The sequence below is a fragment of the Leptidea sinapis genome, chromosome 20, assembly GCF_905404315.1.
Source record: "Leptidea sinapis chromosome 20, ilLepSina1.1, whole genome shotgun sequence".
Lineage (NCBI taxonomy): Eukaryota > Metazoa > Arthropoda > Insecta > Lepidoptera > Pieridae > Leptidea > Leptidea sinapis.
The window spans coordinates 3,836,789-3,861,974 of record NC_066284.1 but is presented as its reverse complement, the minus strand read 5'-3'; the positions used below and the strand labels follow the sequence as shown (position 1 = coordinate 3,861,974).

Sequence of the window (25,186 nt, the reverse complement as noted above, 5' to 3'; positions counted from 1 at the left end):
AATAATAAATTACCTCAAAGGTTGAGCCTTACAATCATGATCAATGACTTACGTAAAAACTTATTACCTCGTGTTAAATAACTGAATAAATTATTTCAGTCAGCGTTGAAGAACACCATAAAGAAGGGAAGAAGTAAAGATGTGCATTGGTTGGATAATGCCCACAGCAAGTTTGACAAAAGGTTTATAACTGATGTAAAGAGAACGTTATCAATTCTCGTATTATTCACCGTGTTGCCTGTGTTTTGGGCTTTGCTGGATCAAATGGTAACTTTTAATATAAATTATTTATAAGCTTTACTCACGTTTCATCTGTGTCGGTACCGACTAGTTTCGGACTATTCGGAGGTCCTTCATCTACTAACTAATAATATTTCATATTACAAATATTAGCCCCAACAACCCTAGCGTTTCAACATAGAGAAACCATGTTATAATAAGATCTGCGTGACATCATCAAGCAGTTGTCATACCCCTATATGACGTCGGTTTTGGAGTTGTGACGTGTATGGAGCCCTTATTCAATGAAACCATTCTACAAGCCGTCGTGACAAATTCTGTCAACAGTTATTAAAATACCATCTATTTATACCATTAAGAAAAGTTCGAATAAAGTCAAAAAAAAGAAATCCATATTCCATAAAATTTGCGACAGCACATTTTGCTAAGCTTAACAATTCAGCTAAATACCGCTAACTTTTGCGATTCTGCGATATTATCTATTATGCGCTAAATTGCGATCCCAAATCTGCTAAAATAGCAGAATTCTGCTAAATCTAGCTACACTGCTGACGTGTTGTACTATCTTAATATTATCTCTTTCGGGCGAAGCTGCAAGGATTAAATATCTTTGAAAGCTGTAATGTTATAATAGAATAAATAGTATATTACGGTATTTAACCCTTGTATAGACAAGGGTTAAATTCCGTAATCGATAGAAGCTTTAGCTTTGATATTTGATTAAATATTATGTAAATATCAATATTGTTCAGACAACAATATAAATATTACAAGCTTATAGGATTCCGTATTCAAATAATTATGTCTTTCCGTGGGTCCGTCTATCAGTGGGTTTTAAATATAATACATAAATTTTGACAGGATGTGTGTTGGTATTACCAGTGTAATGTATAGATATATATATATATATATATATACATATACTAGCTGACCCAGCAAACGTTGTATTGCCGATATTAAAATCGCGATACAAAAGTAACTGTTGATAGTAGACTCATAATGAAACAAATTTAAAAAAAAATGTCAAAAAAATTAAAAAAAGAAATTTCGTGTGGACCACCCTTAACATTAGGGGGATGAAAAATAGATGTTGTCCGATTCTCAGACCTACACAATATGCACTCAAATTTTCATGAGAATCGGTCGAGCCGTTTCGGAGGAGTTCGGTCCCGCACACCGTGACACGAGAATTTTATATATTAGAAAAAACTAAAAAATATTTATTTATTTATTTCTATCATCAACATTACATATATTACATATTTATATTAACTTATGCTAGGTTCAATAATTCTGATATATGTAATAATTAAAGATGAACACATCATTCAATGGTAACAGTGTGATTTTAATGTCAAAAATGTCTTAGTACTAAATTTATATGAATTACGGATATAATTTATATGATTTTATAATCAAGAGGGTATAGGTACATACTACTTGGAAAATCAACGTCAGAGTTTAAGCTTGATGTGAGAGAATTTTTACAATATTTTTTGAATTATCATTGAAAATATTATCGATTTCTGAAATGATGAAAAACCAATGTGGCGAATTTGTTTTTTTGTTATCTAATATATAAAATTCTCGTGTCACGGTGTGCGGGACCAAACTCCTCCGAAACGGTTTGACCGATTCTCATGAAATTTTGAGTGCATATTGGGTAGGTCTGAGAATCGGACAACATCTATTTTTCATCCCCCTAAATGTTAAGGGTGGTCCACACGATTTTTTTTTAAATTTTGTTGACATTTTTTTTTTAATTTGTTTGACTATGAGTCAGCGTTAAAAAATACATACAACTTCAAATTTTCACCCATCTACGATCAACAGTTACTTTTGTATTGCGATTTTAATATCGGCAATACAACGTTTGCTGGGTCAACTAGTTTTTGTATGTAAATTGTGGAGATTGAAGAATTTTTCGTCTATATAGGTAAAGAATAGTATATGAGGTTTCTCCACAGTTCAGTTTCTTCCACGTACATACAAACTGTAGAATAGCTTTCCTTGCGAGGCTCTTTAAGATTGAAATGACATGGTTACATTAAACAAAACATGCAAAGCTACATAAAGAAAAAAAAAATATTATTCCACTGTGTTGCGGCACATCACTAGTGCCTCGGGTGAGGCGCGAGAACGAAGCCTCCTGTCCCCACCATTCTGTTTGCCATCAACGGTCGACCGTCGCGCACGCATCATATTTAAGAAACCTATCGGCCGCGGCACTCAAGTCATATTTGTAAAAGTCATTTAATATACACTAGATTCAATACAGTTTTGAAGTATTTATTTATACATTCCCGAGAAGGAACACACTGGTTATCACTTACTCTCAAGGTCTCAGGACCCGTACGGGGTGTGTTTGCCCTTCTATTCCATGAGAAAACATGAATTGTCTCTTACAGACCTTGTTAAGAACTTTAAAATTGTACATAAAATATAGTAATTCTATATAGACCATCGTGCCAATATAGGTTTGATAATGAGGCTTTTATATTTTAATCCTTAACCCTTAATCTTATTTTTCAAGGGCTCCAGATGGACTTTACAAGCAACAAAAATGAATGGGAAATTGGGCTTTGTAACAATAAAACCAGATCAGTTACAAGTGATAGCACCCATTAGCATTTTAATATTCATTCCTTTGACGCAGAAGGTAATTTTGAAGTCTTTACTTAGATTATAATAATAATTCATTGTTTTCGATCTCAAATTGGCTGTGTAAAATTTTTGAAGTGTAAAGTTCTTTAGCACTTTTCTTGGTATGGGTATATTTTTTTTTTATGAAAATAAGGAACGAAACGAGCAGGACGTTCAGCTGATGGTTATTAATACGCCCTGCTCATTACAATGCAGTGCCACTCTGAATTCTTGAAAAACCCCAAATATTCTGAGCGGCACTAGAAATGCGCTCGTCTCCTTGAGACATAAGATGTTAAGTCTCATTTGCCCAGTAATTTCACTAGCTTCGGCGCCCTTCAGACCGAAACACAGTTATGCTTACACACTGCTTCACGGCAGAAATAGGCGCCGTTGTGGTACCTATAATCTAGCCGGCATCCTGTACAAAGGAGCATCCCACTGGTGATATAAAATAATGATAAACTAATAAATAAAATATTAAACTCACGTCAGGACACGTGGCCTGATCGAAAATTCGTAAGACAGTCGTTAAAATTATGGATAAAAATTTATATTTCTCACTAATTATAGTTCGGTTATTTAAAGATAATGATCATAATAATAAATGATGAATGTTGATTTTTCTGCGAGATAAACTTTTTAATGTAAAATAATTGTAATAGTTCTGAAGCGTTAAATTTTTTATGTTATATAAATTGTCATTTTTGTGTACGATAGCACTTAAATGAATTTTGTAATTAACCACTTAAATCCTAATACTTTTATACTGATAAATAAAGCAATTTCTGCGAAAATATTCCTTAACCATTTCAAAATATTCAAAAATGCACAACGTTAATATTCAAGTTTTCATTTCTGCTGGTACTCCCGGAGTGCAAACTGGTATTTTTTTATAATAATTTCAAGTAATTAGATACTGTGTAGCTCATTTTAATACTTAAATGAATATTTTACCTTAAATATTAATTAAACTCTTTGATTTACATGTCCGTACCACGATCTGGGAGAGCCATCGGGCCCCCTTGATTTACAAATGTCTAAAGTGGAAAGCGCCTTAAGAATGGCGGTATTCCGAAATATTACCTGGAGAATAGATTTTTTTTATTTGAGAGGGGGCAAACGGGCAAGGGCGCACGGGTTGGAGAGTGGTGAGGCAGCCTCCCATGCACAATACCAGTGGGAAGCTCCTTTGCACAGGATGCCGGCTAGATTAAGGGTACCACAACGGCGCCTATTTCTGCCGTGAAGCTGTAATGTGTAAACATTACTGTGTTTCGGTCTGAAGGGCACCGTAGCTTGAAATTAAGGTGACGAGCGCAGTTGTAGTGCCGCTCAGAATTTTTGGGGTTTTTCAAGAATCCTGAGCGGCATTGCAATGTAATGAGCAGGGTGTATCAACTATTATCAGCTTAACGTCTTTGTAAAAACCAGGTGTCAAGAGATGCGTTGCCGGCCTTTTAGGTGGGAGTATGCTCTTTTTTTAAAGGTCCGTAATGGATGAGTCACAATGCTAGGCGCTGGTGATGTATCTTGTTCATGCAAGTTCCAGTTCAAAGCAACGTTTGTGCAGATGGAATGTCTCATGTCTTGGCCCGAAGTGATTTGATCACCTAACATCAAGTCAATTTCGTTCATAATCGTAGCAGACATAAATAAGAATGGTCACATTAATTTAACATTTGATAAAAATACTTTTCATTCATTGAACGAATCGATGATGGAACGATTGAATAAAACAATTTTAAAGCATTAAAACGCGTGTTTTTACATTAGATTTACGCGAAAAAGTTACATTTTTATTTTAGTTAATCCGACGTGACGTTTTAAGACCTTTCCAGATCTCGTTTTCAGGGGGAGTTACAGTTACACGCGTTTTAATCCTTTAAAAGTGTTTTATTTAAATGTGTAACACTCGCGTTAATCAAAGAATATACTATGGAACAATTGAATAATATCTTAATTGTTTTTACCTTAGACGTTGTTTTTTTAAAGTGAAACTTTTATAACATCGTCTCAAACTTTTTCGTCTGTGTGTTGCATGTCGCGTGACGGTAGGGCGGCGCCTATAGTTCGCAGCAGCTGACCGTGTAGTGTATAGACTATTACTCATTTGTGCCAGTGCTCCACGCTATTTTGTTTGTTATTGTCAGTGTTTAATGTAAATATTATTCCAAAAATTTTTAGTTAAATGTCTATAATGTGAAAAATAGTTTCACTTTTACCATGATTTCATAAAACCACACAATCCTTTTATTTTCTACAATACTCATATTTATATAATAACTAGCTGACTCGACAGACGTTGTTCTGTACATAATAAATAAAATACTGTTTTTTTTTAGTACATCTATCCATTTTTGGAGAAACACAACATTTTGACGAATCCTCTTCACAAGTTGAGCGCTGGTGGAATACTAGCAGGTGTCGCCTTCATAGCGTCTGCACTTGTTGAGATTTATATTAAAGTAAGTATCGTGCAATGGTGATATCATTTTTATTATTTCAAAATATCACAGCGAGAAATAATTAATAGATTGTCCAATGTTAAAGGTATTATTAAATTACTATATATCCATATCTAATATAATATAAAATTCTCATGTGGCGGTGTTTGTAGTTAAACTCCTTCGAAACGGCTTGACCGATTCTCATGAAATTTTGAGTGCATATTGGGTAGGTTTTTTCATCCCCCTAAATGTTAAGGGTGGTCCACGCCAAATTTTATTGACTTTTTTTTAATTTGTTTGATTATGTCAGCATTAAAAATACATACAACTTCAAATTTTCACCCATGTACGATCAATAGTTACTTTTGTATCGCGATTTTAATATCGGCAATACAACGTTTGCTGGGTCAGCTAGTCTATATGTAAAAAAGAGAATGTATGTTTGTATGTTTCCTAATAACTCCTAAACTATTCGACCTATCTCTATGAAATCTTTTGTAATAGATTCGTTGAAGCTCAAGGAAGGTTTACATTACAAGGCAAAACAATGTTTGCCACTTCAGCTAGTATATAATGAAAATGGTCTTTGTTTGAGGCTCAGTCACGCCTAAACTACTGATCGTATCGACATGAAACAATCAACATTCGCTGCGAAATTTATCCTAGATGATTTTTTAAATTCCAACGTTCCTTCATTAATTTATTTCCTTTTAAAATTCGGTTACTATAATATATTATAAGTATTCATTAATTGAGACAAAACAGCAACAAACTCTTAAATAATTGTGTAAATAATATTTAATTCACTTGTGTAATATTTTCTATAAAAATCAGGTTTATTCTAGTGTTATTTAAAATAACAAAGTTTTACCCCCGCAAAGACCAGTAAGCAGGGCTATATGTTTATAGAAATTGCAATATAATACACAATAGACAGTACAATATTGTATATTTTATTAAAAAGAGTTTCTTGCGCCACTTCTTCTCTCACAGAGCGCCATTTGTTTACGAAGCGGTAGTAGTATCTAGTATATTAGTAATGACATCAAAAAGAATTCTAAAGGAATCAATTTTGAGAAAATTAATACCTTTTTATGCCTTTATACTGCCCTATTTGTGCGAGGTCTACCGAAATCATTGTATTTGTTGGATGTGATTACTAATTGTGACAGTAATCACGACCATCATGTATACGGAGCCTAATTACACAAACAATGAATTCGAGCTCTAAAGGTTGATGCATACAATATAAGATATTTTATATTTATGCATTTAATTCTTTATTACTTTTCATGAAATAATTTATATTATTTAAACACGACCCATAAAGTGGACGCAGCATCTTACAACTTGTTATGTATTTTATCTACACCGATGCTTTAAATCCTCTATTAAAGATTCTGAAACAGCTTATTGCCAACATTAAAACACCCAATGTCCTAATAACCATTACATCATCCAAACGAGTGTTGAAATGTTCTACTGAATTTCATAACAACACTTCTTTGTTTTTTTTTCGATCCCTTCATGCGCAAGAGTTTCAACAGACAGCCACATTCTTGATGCGTGGTATCTGTATGAATTTCAAATAAAGAACATTTTCGTTTACGCGCGTTCCACACTACCAGAACGTCGCGCGCCGTAAAAAAAAGTAGGTTATTTGAATCCCCGTTAATTTTCTTCGATATTTTTTATTGTTTTGTTTACATTAATTAAAATCAAAATGAGCGATTCAAGTTTTGACAGCACACCGCCAGATATTTTAAGCGCTGCAAAATAACATAATATTCAAGTGAATTTTAATAATTGCTGTATACAAAATGTAAATTTGTACTAAAATAAATAATTCTTTAATTACTATTTAGTTTATTTGTATATCATCAGTAATGGATGATGTTAGGTTACTAATAGGACTGGCTGTTTTAATGTTAGCAGTAAGCTGTTTCAGAATCTTTCAGAGGATTCAAATTCTGGGTTTAGATAAAGTCTTGTATGCAACTGTTGATAATTAGGTATTAAAACACTCATGTGATACTATTATCACATGAGTTATAAACCCACATTAATGTTTTAATACCCCTTATTACACAACAGTTCATAAATAACTATTACAGCCATTGTAAAATACTCTATTTGATTGAATAGAGTGGCCGTTGAGTTTCTTGTATGTTCTTATCACGAGCTGAACTTTTTAAGAACATATGGTAAATTCAGTAAGTTAAAATTAAAAAGTAGTATTTGTAGAGACGATTCCAAAGCGCTTATGTAACAAAGCCTAATTGGATAAAGTTTATTTGAGTTTAACAATCCTTGAAGCATTTTGTAGTTCTTTGTTAGCATCAGGGCTCATAGGTAGAACCTGTCTCTCTAGGAATCTAAATATTTAAGTATGAGGACGAAAAACGTGCATAAATACGTGTCACCTGAAATGTGATTCCCGCTGCTTATTCTCTTTTGTACTTCGTGTGAGCAAGAAGAAGAAAGAAAAAGAATCATGTTGGTGACTATAAAGTGTAGAATAAGCCGTAAATATGAATTCGTAAACCGAAAACATATTGGCATGTGCGTGATGCGCAAGGATCAAACAGTGTAGCGAGAGTCCACGGTACTATATATTTTAATATATAAAAATGAATTGCTGTTCGTTAGTATCGCTAAAACTCGAGAACGGCTAGACCGATTTGGCTAATTTTGGTCTTGAATTATTTGTGGAAGTCCAGGGAAGGTTGAAAAAGTAAAAATTAAATAAAAACAATAATTTTGTTTTATCCCCCGTCGTCCAGAAATCAAATTGAAAGAGTAGTTCAAAATGAATAACAAATTAGAATCTTTATATTATCTTTCTATGTTTCTCAAGAGTTAAAAAATAAACTTAATTTTAACTAACCATAGTTGGTGGATTAACCAACAGACAACTGTTGGTTAATCCACCAACTTGTATCTATCAGATAATTTTTATGTAGACTGATACGTCATAAGTTTGAGAGTGACAATAAAGTACATAGGCTTTGAATGCAACGAGTTCGTGCAAATCAAACAGCCATAATCAAAGAGAATTTAAACACTACGCCATAATATTGTCATTCGAGCTGACAAAACAGCTGTCGGTGAACACACAAGGAGGTTTATTTCACCCACCATTTACGAAATGGCTGTTTGCATTGTGAGAGAAAATTTACAATCAAAAGCAATTATTCTTATTTCCAATATTTGTTTTGTACGTACATATTTTCTATTTTTGACAAATATATAAAAAAAAAACATTATTTTGTTTATTATATACAAAACAATGTCTGTCGGGTCAGCTACTATTTTAATATATTTTGATAAACATTCGATTATTTATATATCTAGACTAGCTGACCCAACAATCGTCGTATTGCCATATAACATATTAAAAAAAAAAACAATTATTAAAATTTTGATGCAACCGATTCTCAGACCTACCTAATATGTCGTACTACAATTATTGTATTCGATTGCCATCTTGCAACCCTGAACGGAATCATATAAAAATCGTGATACAAAAATAGTTGTAGATCGTAGAAGGGTGAAAATTTAAATTTGTATGTATTTTTCAATGCTGAATCATAATAAAATAAAAATAAAAAAAATTGTCTAAAAATTAAAAAAAAAAATTGGGGTGGACTACCCTTAACATTTAGGGGGATGAAAAATAGATAGTAGCCGATTCTCAGACCTACTGAATATGCATATAAAATTTGGTAAAAATCAATAAGGCCGTTTCGGAGGAGTAAGGTAACTAACATTGTGACACGAGAATTTTATATATTATATAAGATAGAGCGTCTTGCTGCTAGACAACCGATGAAAACAGGCCAGGTTTTCTTACTTTAGTGTGCGTGACAAGCTACGTCTTACACTCGTGATTTGTATGTCACTTTGTGTTAGTTTGCGTGTATTAATCAAGATAGAGGTTAACAGTAAACCTCAATTTTTTGGACGTATAAATGATCTAAGCTGTTAAAATCTATTATTTTTGGTGTCATTCTGTTTTATTAATTTGTTTTATGTCATTGATTACAGACAACTTACCCCAATTTACCACAAGCTGGTTTCGTCCAACTACGGATCTTTAATGGAAACCCGTGTTCAATGTCAATAGAAAATGAAAACTATCAAATAATGTATACAATTCCATCTCTCTCACACTACACTAACAAATACTTGCCAGTGAAAGGGACAGAAAACATTACAATAAGCTTAGGAGGAAGTTGTTTTGCCCCACGCGATGTAATCTTTCACGTTGAGGAAAAATTGGCGAATTCATTTTTTGTCACTGGTGATGAAGTTGTAAGATTTATTGATAATGTTGATAAAAGCAAGTCGGGGCTGCCAGTTGTAAGGTGAGTTATGGTTCATCCAATAATAAACATACATTAAGTAGATCTGCTATCTTAAGGTTTATAATCGCCTGTATCTATGAATGTCGGTAAAGCAAAATTTGAAAATGATTTTACCTACTTAAGACATCTGATTACTGGAACATCGGTCTTGTATCCTCACCAGGATAACCGGATTAACAGTTAAAAAAATCAATAAACATTTTTTTTATGGTAATAAGGGATGAGACGAGCAGGACGTTTCGCCGACGGTAACTGATACGCCCTGCCCACTAAAATGCAGTGCCGCTCAGGATTCTTTAAAAAAATCAAAAATTCTGACCGACAATACAACTGTGCTCGTCACCTTGAGACATAAGTCTCATTTGCCCAGTAATTTCACTAGCTACGGCGCCCATCAGATGGAGACACAGTAATGACACATTACTGCTTCACAGAAGAAATAGACGCCGTTGTATTACCCATAATCTAGCCGGCATCCTGTGCAAAGGAGCCTTCCACTGGTAAAAACATACGGTATAAGAAAAAATAAAGCCTACTTCAAACACTCATTAAAAAGTAGAAAATAATAAGAAATATGGAAAGTTTGTTCTATAGCGATTTAAATTCAGCTGGCTTATCTATATATATAAAAATGAATTGCTGTTCGTTAGTCTCGCTAAAACTCGAGAACGGCTGGACCGATTTGGCTAATTTTGTTCCTGCATTATTTGTGGAAGTCCAGAGAAGGTTTAAAAGGTGAATAAATATATGAAAATGCTCGGATTAAATAAAAAGTACAATTTTGCGTTTCCTTTGATGTATCCCCCGTCGTTCAGAAATCAAATAGAATAGTTTCAAATGAATAACTAATTAGAATTTTAAATCTTTCTAAGTTTCTCAGGAGGTGAAAAATAAACTTAAACTTAATTTAAGCTAACTATAGTTGGTAGATTAACTACAGTAACTATTTAACAATCTATCAGATTATCTTTATGTAGTTGGATAAATCTTAAGTCGTCATCTATTTCTCATATACACCAAAGATTTAAAATATATTTTTTTCTTATTACTTAATATGGCAATACAACGTTTGCTGGGTCAGCTAGTTATCATTAAAATTATTCTCAATTCTAATTTTAAATATGAAGAGTTCGTTTGTAAATAGTTAAAGCCTATTCAATATTTTATCTTATAATTTCTCTAGGTTCAAAAAATGGACGTATAAAGGCATTTAAAAAAATATATTTTTCTACATATTAACGTTAATAGCATCGCTCGTTAATTAAAATTTATGCTGTGAATAAACTTATTTTTCAGGTTTCTGATATCAAACAACGTAATAAATACAAAAACGACTCTTTATAATGATGGGCGCGATGAAGAGGAGTTGATATTGAACAGAGGAGTATCTCGACAGTTAGAAGTATTCGCTTCTACTTACTCAATCAGAGATAATAATAGTATTATCATGGAAAACATAATGATGGATAGTGGCGGTGTTTACATTATTGTCATGAATAAGGAGGAAAATATAGTAAGTTTGATTAACACCTTTTTTTTTATGGAATAGGAGGACAACGAGCGTACGGGTCACCTGTTGTTAAGTGATCACCGCCGCCCACAATCTCTTGCAACACCAAAGGAATCACAGGAGCGTTGCCGGCCTTTAAGGAAGGTGTACGCGCTTTTTTTGAAGGTATCCATGTCGTATCGTCCCTGAAACAACAAGGAAGCTCATTCCACAGCTTTGTAGTACGTGGAAGGAAGCTCCTTGAAAACCGCACTGTGGAGGACCGCCACACATCCAGATGGTGAGGATGATATCCTAACTTGTGGCGTGTCGTGCGAAGGTGGAATTCGGCGGCAGGAATCAGGTTAAACAGCTCTTCGGAACACTCCCCGTGATAAATGCGGTAGAAGACACACAATGAAGCGACGTCTCTACGCAACGCCAATTGATCCAGCCGTTCACAGAGCACTGGGTCTCCGACAATTCGAGCTGCTCTGCGTTGCACGCGGTCAAATGGATCGAGCTGATACTGGGGTGCGCCAGACCAGAGATGACAGCAATACTCCATGTGTGGCCGGACCTGCGCTTTGTAGAGCGCTAGTATGTGGGCCGGCTTGAAGTATTGCCGTGCTCTATTAATGACGCCCAGTTTCTTTGAAGCCAATTTGGCTTTGCCTTCCAGATGACCACGAAATTGGCAATCGCTCGAGATTTCGAGACCCAGTATTCCGATACTAGGCGCGGCTTTAAGAGAAGTGTTCTCGAAGAGCGGTGATACCTTAATGCACGTGTGTTTCTTTTTTCTTACACATTGAAATATCTTAGTAAATAGTATAATGGAAGGGATGATTATGGATTTTAATGTGTGTAGGGCTAAGACACATCTTGAGTTGGAATAATTTATAATTTTGTAATATTAATTGAAGGGCTTTAACAATGACAATAGAATTACGACAACCAATAAAAAAAAGAAGAAAAGAGAAATGTGAAAGTAAATTTTGCCGATTACTAGCCGATGTTATGATATTATAATATCATCATCAGCCGGAAAACGTCTACTGCTGGACAAAGGCCTCCCCCAAAAATTTCCACGACGATCGGTCCTGCGCTGCCCTCATCCAACGTATTCCGGCGATCTTGACCAGATCGTCAGTCCATCTTATGGGGGGCCTGCCAATACTGCGGCTTCCGGTACGTGGTCGCCATTCGAGGACTTTACTGCCCCAACGGCCAACTGTCCGTCGAACTATGTGCCCTGCCCATTGCCACTTCAGTTTCGCAATCGTTTGGACATAGTCCAACGATTACTTAGGTTCTCCTACGGATCTCCTCATTTCTAATTCGATCTCGCAGGGTAAATCCGAGCATAGCCCTCTCCATTGCCCTCTGAGCGGCCATGAGCTTTCTCATAAGGCCCATAGTAAGCGACCAAGTCTGTGTACCGTAAGTAATTACTGGCAACACACACTGGTTGAAAACCTTCGCCTTAAGACACTGCGGTATTTGGGACGAGAAGATTTTACGGAGCTTCCCGAACGCTCATATGATATTATGATATAATGTTATGTTATTATTATGTTCCTTAAATAGATAAGTGTATTACTAATTGCTACTATTATTAACAGATATTTTTTTTCTTATACATAATATAATGTTATTATTTTCATTGCCAATGTTTATGGAAGGAATAGACTTGAGGGATTAGATATCTATTTTATTTAATAAATATTTAATTCTCGAAGTTTGTATATCAGTCTAGAGAATACCAGCGTTGAGACGTAAAATTCCCAGCATAATGTTGACTAGACACCATTTTGCTTTTTTTATGTCCATATTGTTATTAGTTATAACTAATTACAATTTATATATAATCATAAAAGATCTGTAATCTTTTTTGAACCAAATTAATCTTTTCATTATTAATTATTATTATTATTATTATTATTGTTATTATTATTATTATTAGTGTTTAGTCTGGCAACATATAACCAACGTGCGGACGCCCTTCTTCAAATATTGCAAATTGACCCTTCTAGCACACAAAAAGGTCGTAGTTTCAGAATTTCGGTACACAACAATTATTTTTTAATTACTATTTTGTAATTGTGAATAAAATGATCGTATGGTATTTTGTCTTTACTTTACTCGTTGATTTTTTAAATAGCTTTGTCACTTGCATATTATTAGGTTTTATTTTGCTTTAATAGATATTTATCTAGTAATCATAACTACTTAATATATAAGTAAGGATTGTTTGAAGGGTAACTTTAGTATGGTATTGTTCATGTAGGTTAATTAAATATCATTATATGCATTCTAGACTATGAGAAATTAATTGTAGATTTATATGTTTGTTACTGCACATGTTCAGGGTTAACTTGAGCAAGATAAAAAATTTACAGTTATTATAGAACAGAATTATAAATTTGTGAATAAAGGCGACTATGTAAAGTCAGAATTAAATATTATAAATGTAATTGTTTACATGTGAATTCTTAATATATTAATAGTAAATTGGGGTGTATTTTCAGACGGCAAAACTAATTGTGTTATCTGAAGCGAACTCGATTACAATGGCGTTACTACTACCTCAGTTCCTGATTATGTCCTTAGCCGAGGTAAGTTGTATTGTCTTCAATTTAGAAGGTCTAAATAGATTTTGTTTCATCACCAATAATGTATCTTCTAACTGAATGTATCTTACCAGTAGGAGGCTTCTTTGCATAGGATGCCGGCTAGATTATGGGTACCACAACGGCGCCTATTTATGCCGTGTAGCAGTTATGTGTAAACATTACTGTGTTTTGGTCTGAAGAGCGCCGTAGCTAGTGAAATTACTGTGCAAATGAGACTTAACATCTTATGTCTCCCGATGACCAGCGCAATTGTGGTGCCGCTCAAATTTTTTTGGGTTTTTCAAGAATCCTGAGTAGCAATGCATTGTAATGGGGAGGGTGTATCAATTACCATCAACTGAACGTGCTGCTCGTTTCGTCCCTTATTATCATAAAAAAATATATATAATGTGTGACTCGCCTGCCAGAATTTCAAGAAGAATTTCTGACGTCTAAATCTTTGTTATTTCCGTTGTTCTTCATTGTAATTCAAAACACAAACGCTCGCAATAATCTTTTTATTAAGCTGTTGCAGACTATAACAATAGAGAGCTCTGTACAGTTTGACAGCTAAAGCTTACATGCTCGGAACTCGGTGAGGCATCCTTTTATGCACACTGTACCCGTACCTTTTTATCTACTACCCTACGCTTATATTTACACCTAACAACAATAACTGACATCACAGTGTTAACATATTATAAAATGTATATAGAACCAATCATATGATTTGTACTTATTTGAGTTTTATAACTTACCCGCATATATATTATATAGTTCTAAAGAAAAAACTGTTTAAAAATTCTTCTAAAATTTACTATATGATTCATTGCAAATCATATCCATGAAATTGTTGCGTTCTTGACCAAATCTTAATCAAACGGTCCATAAAAATACGTCTTCTAAATATATTAACTCGACCTTATAAATATATTAGGCTTTAGGCTTACCCCCTTATTCATAATAGTCTGCTAACTTAAAGCATTGCTAATTCTCACTCTGTCTTATTCTATTGACCTAAGTCAGAATGAGAAAAAACACTCCTAAGCGTCTGTTTAAAGTTAGCGGACCATTACGAATAAGGGGGTTAGAATTACACGACTGTATAGCATAAGTCTTTGATTTTTTGTATAGTAACGGGCTATTGAGTTCTTAAATGACGAATAGAGAGAGACTTAAAGGCTTTTCTTTTTGCATATAATCATTCCTCGCAGTTTGAATCATAACTTCTAAATTTCAAGTACATGTATGCCTAGAGATGTGGGTTCGCTCTGCATCTTCTACCGCATTTATCACGGGGAGTGCTTAAAGGAGCTGTTCGGGTTTATTCCAGCGGCCGAATTCCACCACCGGACATTACGTGCAAAGTACCATCCACATCACGTAGACGTCTGGCATTCCACAACCGCGCGTTTTGTTAGCAATTTCTTGGCTCGCACAGCCACTTTGTGGAATCAATTACGGGCTGCGGTCTGCCCGAACAGATACGACTTGGGGACCTTCAAGATAAAAGCATACTACCTTAAAGGCCGGCAACGCATTTCTTGACACACCTGTTGTTGCGGATGTCCATGGGCGGTTGCCGCACCTCTCCCCATCCCGTGAGCCTCTTGTCCGTTTGCCCCCTCTTATATAAAAAAAATGTTAACTTCAGGGGTTTTAGAAAATATGACCAATTATTTTCGTAGTTTTAAATTTTGATTTTAGCGTGTTCAGTTAAATGTATTTATTTGATATCTATCAAGTACATTAGAAATTAAAAATATGCTAATAAGGTTATCAATTTCAATATGAATTTTAGTTATTTTTTAATTATGATTATTGTAAATTGAATTTAGCTGGAAATCAGTCCTGCATACCATAGAAAATGTTGATGTGGAAAAAATAATTGAAATTATGCAGTTTTTGGCTGTCTAGATCATTGCCTCATCCTCCATCTCCACCTCCATCCTCCTGGGTTACTATTTATTTAAATTAGTATTTGGCAGGTACTTTTTGCAGTAACGGGCAATGAGTTTGCTTTTAAAGAGTCTCCTGAGAGTATGAGAGCCGTGATGTATGCTGTTTGGCTGCTGACAGAGGCGATGGGAAACGTAATTATTATCATAATTACACGCATCTTTGTTGATTTTCAACAGGTAACTAAGGGAAAAGTGTTTTAGTATCTAAAAAAATATTTCGTCGTATTTATGAATCGTCCCATAGTATAAGTATCATTCCAGGACTTTGTATCATTATTTTGATGGCTTTAGGTATAAGGTGCTATTCATGCAAATATTTTTCTCAATATCTTACTCTGCGATCTGTATAATCTGTAAACAATGCAATGTTACTGGCAGAGGACCGGTCTTCTATGTAAGTAAGGCTGATGTGTGGCGAAAAAATAGCAATTTTTAAATATTGGCATTGCACAACGACGAAATATTTGATATATTATATCTCTTAATTATTTTTAAGAATATTAAACGTAAGACACACTTTCTGAAACGTTCTTAAAATCATATTAATCCATTTTAGTGCGTCTGCACCTTGGCTGTAATTCGACCATACAATGCATCCATACGTTTATTTATGCTCTCATATTGTTTATTATGATATTATCGTGCATCTGGTGTTTAAGCGGCATCTCCTACTTACAAGCTACGCAGTATGACATCAGTCACACTGTACTGCAACCGACACCATCTCAATTATCAAATATTTTGGTGTCATTCGCAGACAACAAGATATTAGAGTTTTGAAAATATTTAAGATAGTCATTAATAATTATGTTAAATAGCAATGGTCAGAGGTGAGAGCCCTGGGGTACGCCAGATGTAAAATAGGATAAAACTGAAATTAAATCGCTTAACAGCTACCGCATGTTTCTATCACGGACGTATGACTTCAACCACCTTACAAGATCTCCGCGAATACGAAAATATCCATGTTTAAATACAAGTAGGGAATACGAAATTTTATCCAATGCCTTTGAAAAGTTTGTATCCATAATTTCCCGAAGAAATTTGAAGAGGAGAGCAATTCAAGAAATAAGTTATTATGACTTCATGTTCATTGTCAGTATATTTAAGAAAATTTAATATACGTTCAAAAAAATTGTAATAACCATGTAACAATAATAGAGATAAAAAAAATCTTATACCAAATTTTTCTAATAGACTTAACAAGATACAAATCAGCTTTAAGGGTAATGTATGCTTTTTTGTAATAATGTCCAAGCTGTTGAGGTGTACTTTATCAAAAATGTTTTATTAAATAAATATCCTGCTGTAAATCTTACTAACGAAAACATATTATCTGAGTGATCGGACAGCTTGGACTACTTTATCATTATATTAAAGTAAACGTAAGGACATAAGGGTTCGAATCCCGGTAGGTGCAAGCATTTATATGATGAGTATGGATGTTTGTTTCCGAGTCATTGATGTTTAAATGTATTTAAGTATAAATTATATGTATGTTTATATGAATTCATGCATGTTTAAGTAAGTATATTGTATAAAATATATCGTTGTCTTGTAACCCATAACACAGGCTATATATGCTTAACTTGGGGCAAGATAATTTGTGTAAAAAGTGTGTCAATATTATCAATACTATATAAGTACAATATAATTTAAATTGTATTTTCTTAAAAGCTCTTGCAGCGCTCCGTTTGTTTCCAAAGTTGGTAGTGCTTAAATTAATAAAAGGAAGAATTTCAAAGAAGTAAATTTTAACCAAAATTACCCACACCGAAAATAAATAAGAGAGTTTTTATAGCAAGACTATCAATAACCTAATGGTGTTTGTCGACAGGAAACGCAATCCTTTATTTACTCAGGATTGATGTTCTCAGCTATATTGATATTTCACTATCTCTCACGAGGTTACCAGTTCAGCCATGACGCCGAGAGTAATAGATGTCGGAGTGACAGCCGCGTGGCGTATCACCAGGTGAAGGCGGAAACTGTACAATAACTGTGATCTCTTATTAATAAAAATATTTATATACTTTTTTGGATTTTCTTTATTTAACCCTAACGAACAAGCTGCAGGTTCAATTGTTCTTTATACTTCATCGTGTTGGATATTATTGATCTAATAACCGCTAATAGCTATAAATAATGTATAGATAATAATAGAAATTATTTTTCAAATCAAATCAAAATCAGTTTATTCAAGTAGGTCACGAAAATGACACTTATGAATGTCAAAAAAAAAAAATTTTTTCTTATTGAATCTACCGCTACTTCGTAAAGGGTTGAGCTAATGAGAAGAAGTAGCAAGAAACTCATTGCCACTCTTTTATATCAAGATTTACAGATCATTTCAATTACAATATAATATGTAAAATGTAAAATGATGCAACAAACACACTCAAACGTCAAATAGTCAATGTCTTACACGAGTAAGTCAAAAAAATAAATGTAAATTAATACAAAAGTTATTGAGTACAGTAGCTGCATCATCCACATACACCATATTTTTTTTTATAAATTTATTTAATCATAAATATATGCACAGTTGGTACTTAAATTTTACATCTCGCCAAACTGTTTACCTTAACCTTGTTAATTAGCAACAGTTTGTTGGCGATCAATAAAGGTATTCTGTGAGCATTTTATAAGCGATTATAAATAAATAAACATGTATATATCCAAACATATATATATACACATTAACTTTTAAGAATCTGAAACCGAGTCCCGGGAATCATTATCATCCTGCCACCGCAAGCAGCGCCCGTTCACGAGCATGACGCATGGGCCAGCCATCGCCTCCCTCAACCATATTTTAGGGAAGGGGACGACCCGTCCCATGTCGCCGCCACAAGCAGTGACATTTAAGCGAGCATGATGAAACCTGTTACGAGAACTCAGCAAACAACAATAAAATAATCCTAATATCATGCAATACTCACCAAATACCTCTACTTACAATTTGACAATTCTGCTTAAACTTATAATTAATATTATATTTTTACTAACAGTAATCAAAAGCTCAATCCTTTAGGGTAATCTAATCAAAATCACCTTAAGCAGGTCAAGGAAATGACTTTTCTTTTTATATCCACCTCCTTTGAGGGTTGAGCTTTAATAAGAAGTGGCAAGAAACTCTTTGTGGCAATCACTCACAAATCATTTCAATATACGTATTACAATATATGTAAAGTGATGCAGCAATAATACCCAAACTACAAATACTCAAAAAAAAAAAATGTAAATTAATACGTAAAAAAACAAGAGCTATTGACTACATTCATGGCCGAGTACTACTGCATCAACAATAATACCAGGCCATGGTACAGTAGATGCATCAATTCACACACCGCAAATAAATAAAGGTATCTAGCGACCATTTTATTAGCAATTATAAAAAATATAAAAATTAAAACCATGAGGCAGAGTTTCCGGCTACAGGATCATCCTGCCACCGCAAGCAGCGCCCGTTCACGAGCATGACGCATGGGCCAGCCATCGCCTCCCTCGACCATATTTTAGGGAAGGGTGACATTTAAGCGAGCATGATGAAAACTGTCACAGGAACTCAACCAAATAACTAAAAACAAGAATGTTCATCTGAACTATATTCAACAACACTAAACTAATATTCACTCACTAAACACCTCTACTTATAATTTGACCATTTTGCTTTTAGTATAAATTATCAATTTTTCAAAAATTATTCATAATTATAAATACTATTATATTTAATTAAGGGTAACTAAAGCTCAAATCTTTTAGAGCAATTCATACCCATGCTTTCTTATCATCTAAATAATTCTTTAAATTGTAATATGATTTTTCCATAAGTTTATGTTTAATATAGGCTTTGAACTTGTTGAGAGACATTTCCATTATGTTCTCAGGAAGCTTATTATAAAATCTGACGCAATTACCGATGAATGACTTGTCGAGTTTACTAAGCCTAGAAGTGGGCATTAACAGTTTATTTTTGTTTCTAGTATTAATATTATGTTTTTCATATACCTTTTGAAATTAATTGCCATTTTTATGAACATACACTAAATTTTCATATATATATTGGTTAGAAACAGTCATAATTTTAAAATCTTTAAATTTAGATCTAAGCGACTCTCTTGGTCCCATAAATTGCCCGAACAGCTCTTTTCTGCAGCACGAAAATAGAATCAATATCAGCAGCATTACCCCATAATAATATACCATATGACATAATGCTGTGAAAGTAACTAAAATAAACCAATCTTGCAGTTTCAATGTCTGTTAAGGAACGAATCTTTTTTACTGCGTATGCAGCAGAACTTAATCTACTTGATTAATTTTCTATACGAGGGCCCCATTGGAGTTTGGCATCTAGCGTTATACCAAGAAAAACAGCGGTATCAACTATATCTAATTTCTCGTTTTTAAGCTGTATATCGATTGGCACTTGCTTGACATTAGGTAAAGTAAATTTAATTATTTCGTTTTATTAGTATTAAGTAACAAGTTAGTAGCTTCAAACCAATGCGCAACTTTAGTTAAAGCATTGTTAACAACATCAAAATTAGGTATGCAACGGTGTATTTTAAACATGAGTGATGTATCATCAGCAAACAACACAATTTGATATTTATCCTTTGCAATATAAGGGAGATCATTTATATAAATAAGGAATAGAAAAGTTCCTAAAATCGAGCCCTGTGGAACCCCCATTTTAACTGTTGATCCAGAGGACCTCTTTCCATTGATATCCACCTTTTGTATTCTACAATTTAAATAGGATGTCATTAAGTCCAATGCTTTATTTTTAATACCGTAATGGTGAAGTTTTCTTACTAATGTTTCGTGTTCAACACAATCGAACGCCTTGGATAAGTCACAATAGACGCCAAGTGCATCACGAGACTCCTCCCAGGCTTCAAATATATTATGTATCAAGTCAATACCAGCATCGGTAGTTGAGCGACCCTGGGTGAAACCAAACTGTTTGGAGTGCAATAAATTATTATGGAAAAAAATGACGAAACAATTGATTTAAAATTAACTTTTCACAAATTTTACTAAAAGTGGGTAGTACAGATATTGGTCTATAATTAGTAGGGTCACTGGTACAACCTGATTTAAACAGTCGAACTACTTTAGTATGTTTCATTAGGTCAGGAAATTCACCATATTCTATACAATTGTTAAATATTATAGCTAAATCTGGCGCAATAATATATCAATAAAAGACTGGACAAGTTTAACTGATATGCCCCAAAGATCATTTGTCGCCTTATTTTTAATAGATTTAAAAGCTTTTATGACATCAGAGCCAGAAACATGATCAAATTTAAAGATTTTATCACATTCAAAAATGTTGTCTTTCAATAGTGAAAGAGCGGAGTCTGGTGATGAGTTCAACGAATTTGTAGTGGTAACAGGAATATCTGTAAAGAATGTTTCGAAAATTGTTGCAACTTCGCAATTCGACTTTACGGACCTGTTATCAAAGTTTAAATTGAACTCGGATATTTTATGGGTCACCCTTCCGGCTTCTTCATTTATTATTTTCCAAGTCGTTTTTACCACTTTAGAACTATTGATTATTTTATCTCGTATATACCTTGACTTGGCAATAGTACAATCTTTTTTAAAATTTTTAGAGAACTGTTGAACAAATCTTTTGAAGTCATCACTACAGTTATATTGTCGCTCCGCATATAAATCGTACAATTTTTGCCTGTTTTTGTGTAATTCAACTGTTGCCCACTCGCTAAAAACTATTGCATCAGTTTTGAGGACAGATTTAGGAGTGAAAATAGAATTTATTAAATTATTGAACTTATTAAAGAATAAATTATACATTTCATTTGGTTTTAATTTATTATGTAAAAATGGGAGGTCTCTAACAAGGGTGGCCCTCACTCTTTCTATGCGGTCTGATGTAACTGGCACAAAAGTTATTTTGTGTTTAGTAATATTGGGTTTTAAAGATTCAAACTGAATTAACTGACCACAGTGGTCCGAATCTAATTTACTAATTATGTTTTTACTTGTAACCCTCACATTTGTAAAAATATTATCAATACATGTGGCACTAGTAGAAGTTATTCTTGTGGGTTCCATGAACATATTGGATAAGTTGTATGATTTAAATAGATTTAATAATTTAATACTTAAAGCACTATTTTCTAAAATATTTATATTAAAGTCTCCACAAACAAGCAGTTTTTTATTTGAATTTGTGGTTTTGAATAAAACTTCATCCATAACTTTCTCAAAAAGTTCAAAGTTGGCACAGGGTGGTCTATAAACAGACACAACAATGAATTGCTCTAATTCAATTGAGGCTAGCTCAATTATCCGCTCAATAGACAGGCAGACAATATCATTTCGATTCTTATACTTTAACTTTTTCTTCAGTAAATTTTTTTTTAATTAAATAAATATGTTAAATTAAAAAAAAAAAAACTAATTTCAATATAAACTTTATTCTGACAGGCTTTAAGAAAAAAAGATTTCGAGTGGCTATGTATTTTATTTATGAAATCATATCTGGAACTAATTTATATTTTATTTTCCTCGTAGCAACAGCTACTACAGTATAAAGAAATATGTATCACTTGCCCATAGACACTCTCATAGTAACCGCTAACGTACTTATTGCAGGTAAACAGTGTACTATTCTCATAATATTTGCTCACACAGCAGGAAATAAATGGAACAATTTAAAATTCTGCACCGGAATAAAATAAATCATGATGATGTACGACGCTACGTTTTGTAATTCAAAATATAAATAAAAGCTGTATTTAGTTTTAAGGCTTGTTTGCTAAATAAAAATGATCATTTTCAAGTCATGGCATGTCTCTTATCAACGCAATCTATTATCATATTACATTGTACTAAATATCGTTACGTTGTAGCAGTATTATTAAAAAATTCTAAATAATAACCCCCTTATTAATAATAGTCTGCTAACTTAAAGCATTGCGAATTCTCACTATGTCTTCTTCTATTGACCTAAGTTAGATTGAGAAAAAACACTCCTAAGCGGCTGTTTAAAGTTACCGGACCATTATGAATAAGGGGGTAAATGTTTAGCGATACGCAATTATGATGTCATACTTTAAATAATGTAATTCTTACAAAATAATAGCTAATGTTAAGTTAATATTTCATAATTATTTAAAGAATTTTTATTTTATTTTATTATTATTTAATTATTTGTCAATATGCGTATCACTCCGGCTAGGTATTAAACTGAATGAACCACATCAATGTAGATGTGGCGTTCAGGTAGATGTTCTTGGACGTCACGGGTTATCCTGCCTAAAATCGACAGGCCGTATCAGTCGTCACGCCAGCATTAATGAAGTCATCCGCAGGGCATTTGCCGCTCTTAATATACCAGCTATTTTAGAGCGAAATGGTATTACCCGCCGCGATGGCAAGCGTCTTGATGGAATGACGCTGGTGGCTTGGGCACGGGGAAGGGCGCTGGTGTGGGACGCTACTTGCGTCGACACTCTGGCTCCTTCTCATGTCCAAGTTACGTCAGTTGGCGCTGGGCCTGCCACTTCGACTGCCGAAGACAGCAAGCGTCGCAAATATCTTGGCCTCATTGAGTTATACATCTTTGTGCCGTTTGGTGTCGAGACACTTGGCCCGTGGGGCCCAGAGGCGCGGAGAATGTTCAAAATACTTCTTCTACTAATAATTCTTCTTCGCGCCTCAATAAGACTACTGGAAACCCAAGCGCTGGCAGCTATTTCGGTCAACGGATCAGCCTTGCTATCCAACGCGGTAATGCTGCCAGTATTCTTGGTACGCTTCCACGTAATGATAGTTTCAATTTTATGTAGTCGTAGTATTGTAAATATAGTTATAAGATTTGTTTCGTTTGAATAATAAAGTATATAATAGCTAATATTTACCTTATGTAAATGATAAAATTATGAACTAAATGTATACTTATACTTCTAATCAAAATACTGGTTTTCAAACCGGATGTATGTAGTTATGAAGTTTGCCCGCAACATCCAAAGTTGCAAACTTAATCTCCTTACAATAATATTATTACTTATAGATAACTACCCTTTATACTGTGTTCAACGATGTGTTTAATGTTTATCAAAGTTCAACAATAACGTTGATCTTAGTTTTTGAAAATTTGCTAACGAGCAAACTTACCAAAACTCTACAAAGCAAAACTTTAATATTTATTTCTACACGGAGCGTAAGTGATCCATTGTTTTCTTTTTGTAGAAAATCAATTAGACGATACAAATGTTTCAGTTGAGCTTTGAAGATGCCTTCGTATACAAATATTTCAAACCAATTTAAAGTTACCTGCGAGAACATGTTTGCTATAACAGTCAACTTCTGCAAAATCGTAATTCATTCGATCATATTTCCAATTTGTTTGAGCTGAAAGTTGAACTGAAAACTCGAGTTCAATTTATCTGTAGTCTAATTTTTTTTTTCTAATATTCCGTACTTTTTGGTATTGAACGCTATGTTTTGATTTTAGCTAATGCATATATGTGAGACCAATATATTTCGTATTTACATTACAAAAGAAAAGAGTATGAGAAGAAAAATTGTATGAAATTAGCTTATTGTGTGAAAACAAGTTGAAGGGAACAATTAACTCTAGCTAAAATTTAGGTATAAACCTAACCATTTCAGAAACTGAGAGATGTCGATTAAACTCCTCCAAAGAAATAACAACTTATACTAAGGCTGAAAGGCTAATTCCAGGCAACCAAAAATCAAAATCAAAATTAAAACGTTTATTGAACTCATAACATTGATTTACAATGGCTTAAGTTCAGTCATACACTTAATTTCATAACAATAAATAAATAATATCAAACAGATAAAATTAAATCAAATAAGTAATATAAATAACTTCAAACAATTAAAATCACATAAAACATATCACACTTAAGTAGAGAAATTCAATTCCAGGCTGCTTTTAAATAATAAATTTAAATAATCTTGAATATTGTAATATTTTGCTGCTTTATTTATTTTTGACTCACAATGTCCTTTCGTTCCTTAAATTTTATATTTTTATTAATTAATATTAATGAGCCACCATGTATTGAACTAACTCGGCTAAATGAACTACCAACTTGGTGATAAGTGACGTTAAGGGAACCACCGTCTTCTCAAACAGACTCAACTCTGAGTAAAAAATGAAGTAGGCAGGTGGGAGGTTTGAAGAGATTTCTCCGAAGACACTGACCATAAAAGTCACCAGGTTAACTGAACCGCAGCCAATAACGGGTAAACCCTAGCTTTTCGAATTTACATGGGAATTTATGACAATTTTGTAATTTTTTGCTTATTTGTGTGTTTGTTGGAAAGCCTCGATCGATGTAGACTAGATTTTTACTGGCAGATGTCTTAAATTAGTAAGTAAGGCTTCTTCAAGAGTTAAAAATCA

At 33.6% G+C, this 25,186-nt stretch overlaps 1 protein-coding gene across 3 annotated transcripts in view; it reads left to right on the top strand.

Annotated features, from left to right (window-relative positions):
- LOC126970293 (peptide transporter family 1-like) overlaps positions 1-17,800 on the top strand; it is a 30,470-nt gene extending 12,670 nt beyond the window's left edge. For 2 of the 3 annotated variants that reach the window (XM_050816126.1, XM_050816128.1), the window contains 8 exons: positions 100-267; positions 2,774-2,899; positions 5,229-5,351; positions 9,381-9,700; positions 10,997-11,213; positions 13,721-13,807; positions 15,793-15,942; positions 17,603-17,800. In XM_050816126.1, coding sequence (XP_050672083.1) covers positions 100-267; positions 2,774-2,899; positions 5,229-5,351; positions 9,381-9,700; positions 10,997-11,213; positions 13,721-13,807; positions 15,793-15,942; positions 17,603-17,764 — 1,353 coding nt within the window. In that variant the 3' untranslated portion in view covers positions 17,765-17,800. The remainder of the gene's footprint in view (positions 1-99; positions 268-2,773; positions 2,900-5,228; positions 5,352-9,380; positions 9,701-10,996; positions 11,214-13,720; positions 13,808-15,792; positions 15,943-17,602) is intronic. The other variant, XM_050816127.1, reaches the window with a different exon arrangement.
- Positions 17,801-25,186: the final 7,386 nt, after the last annotated feature.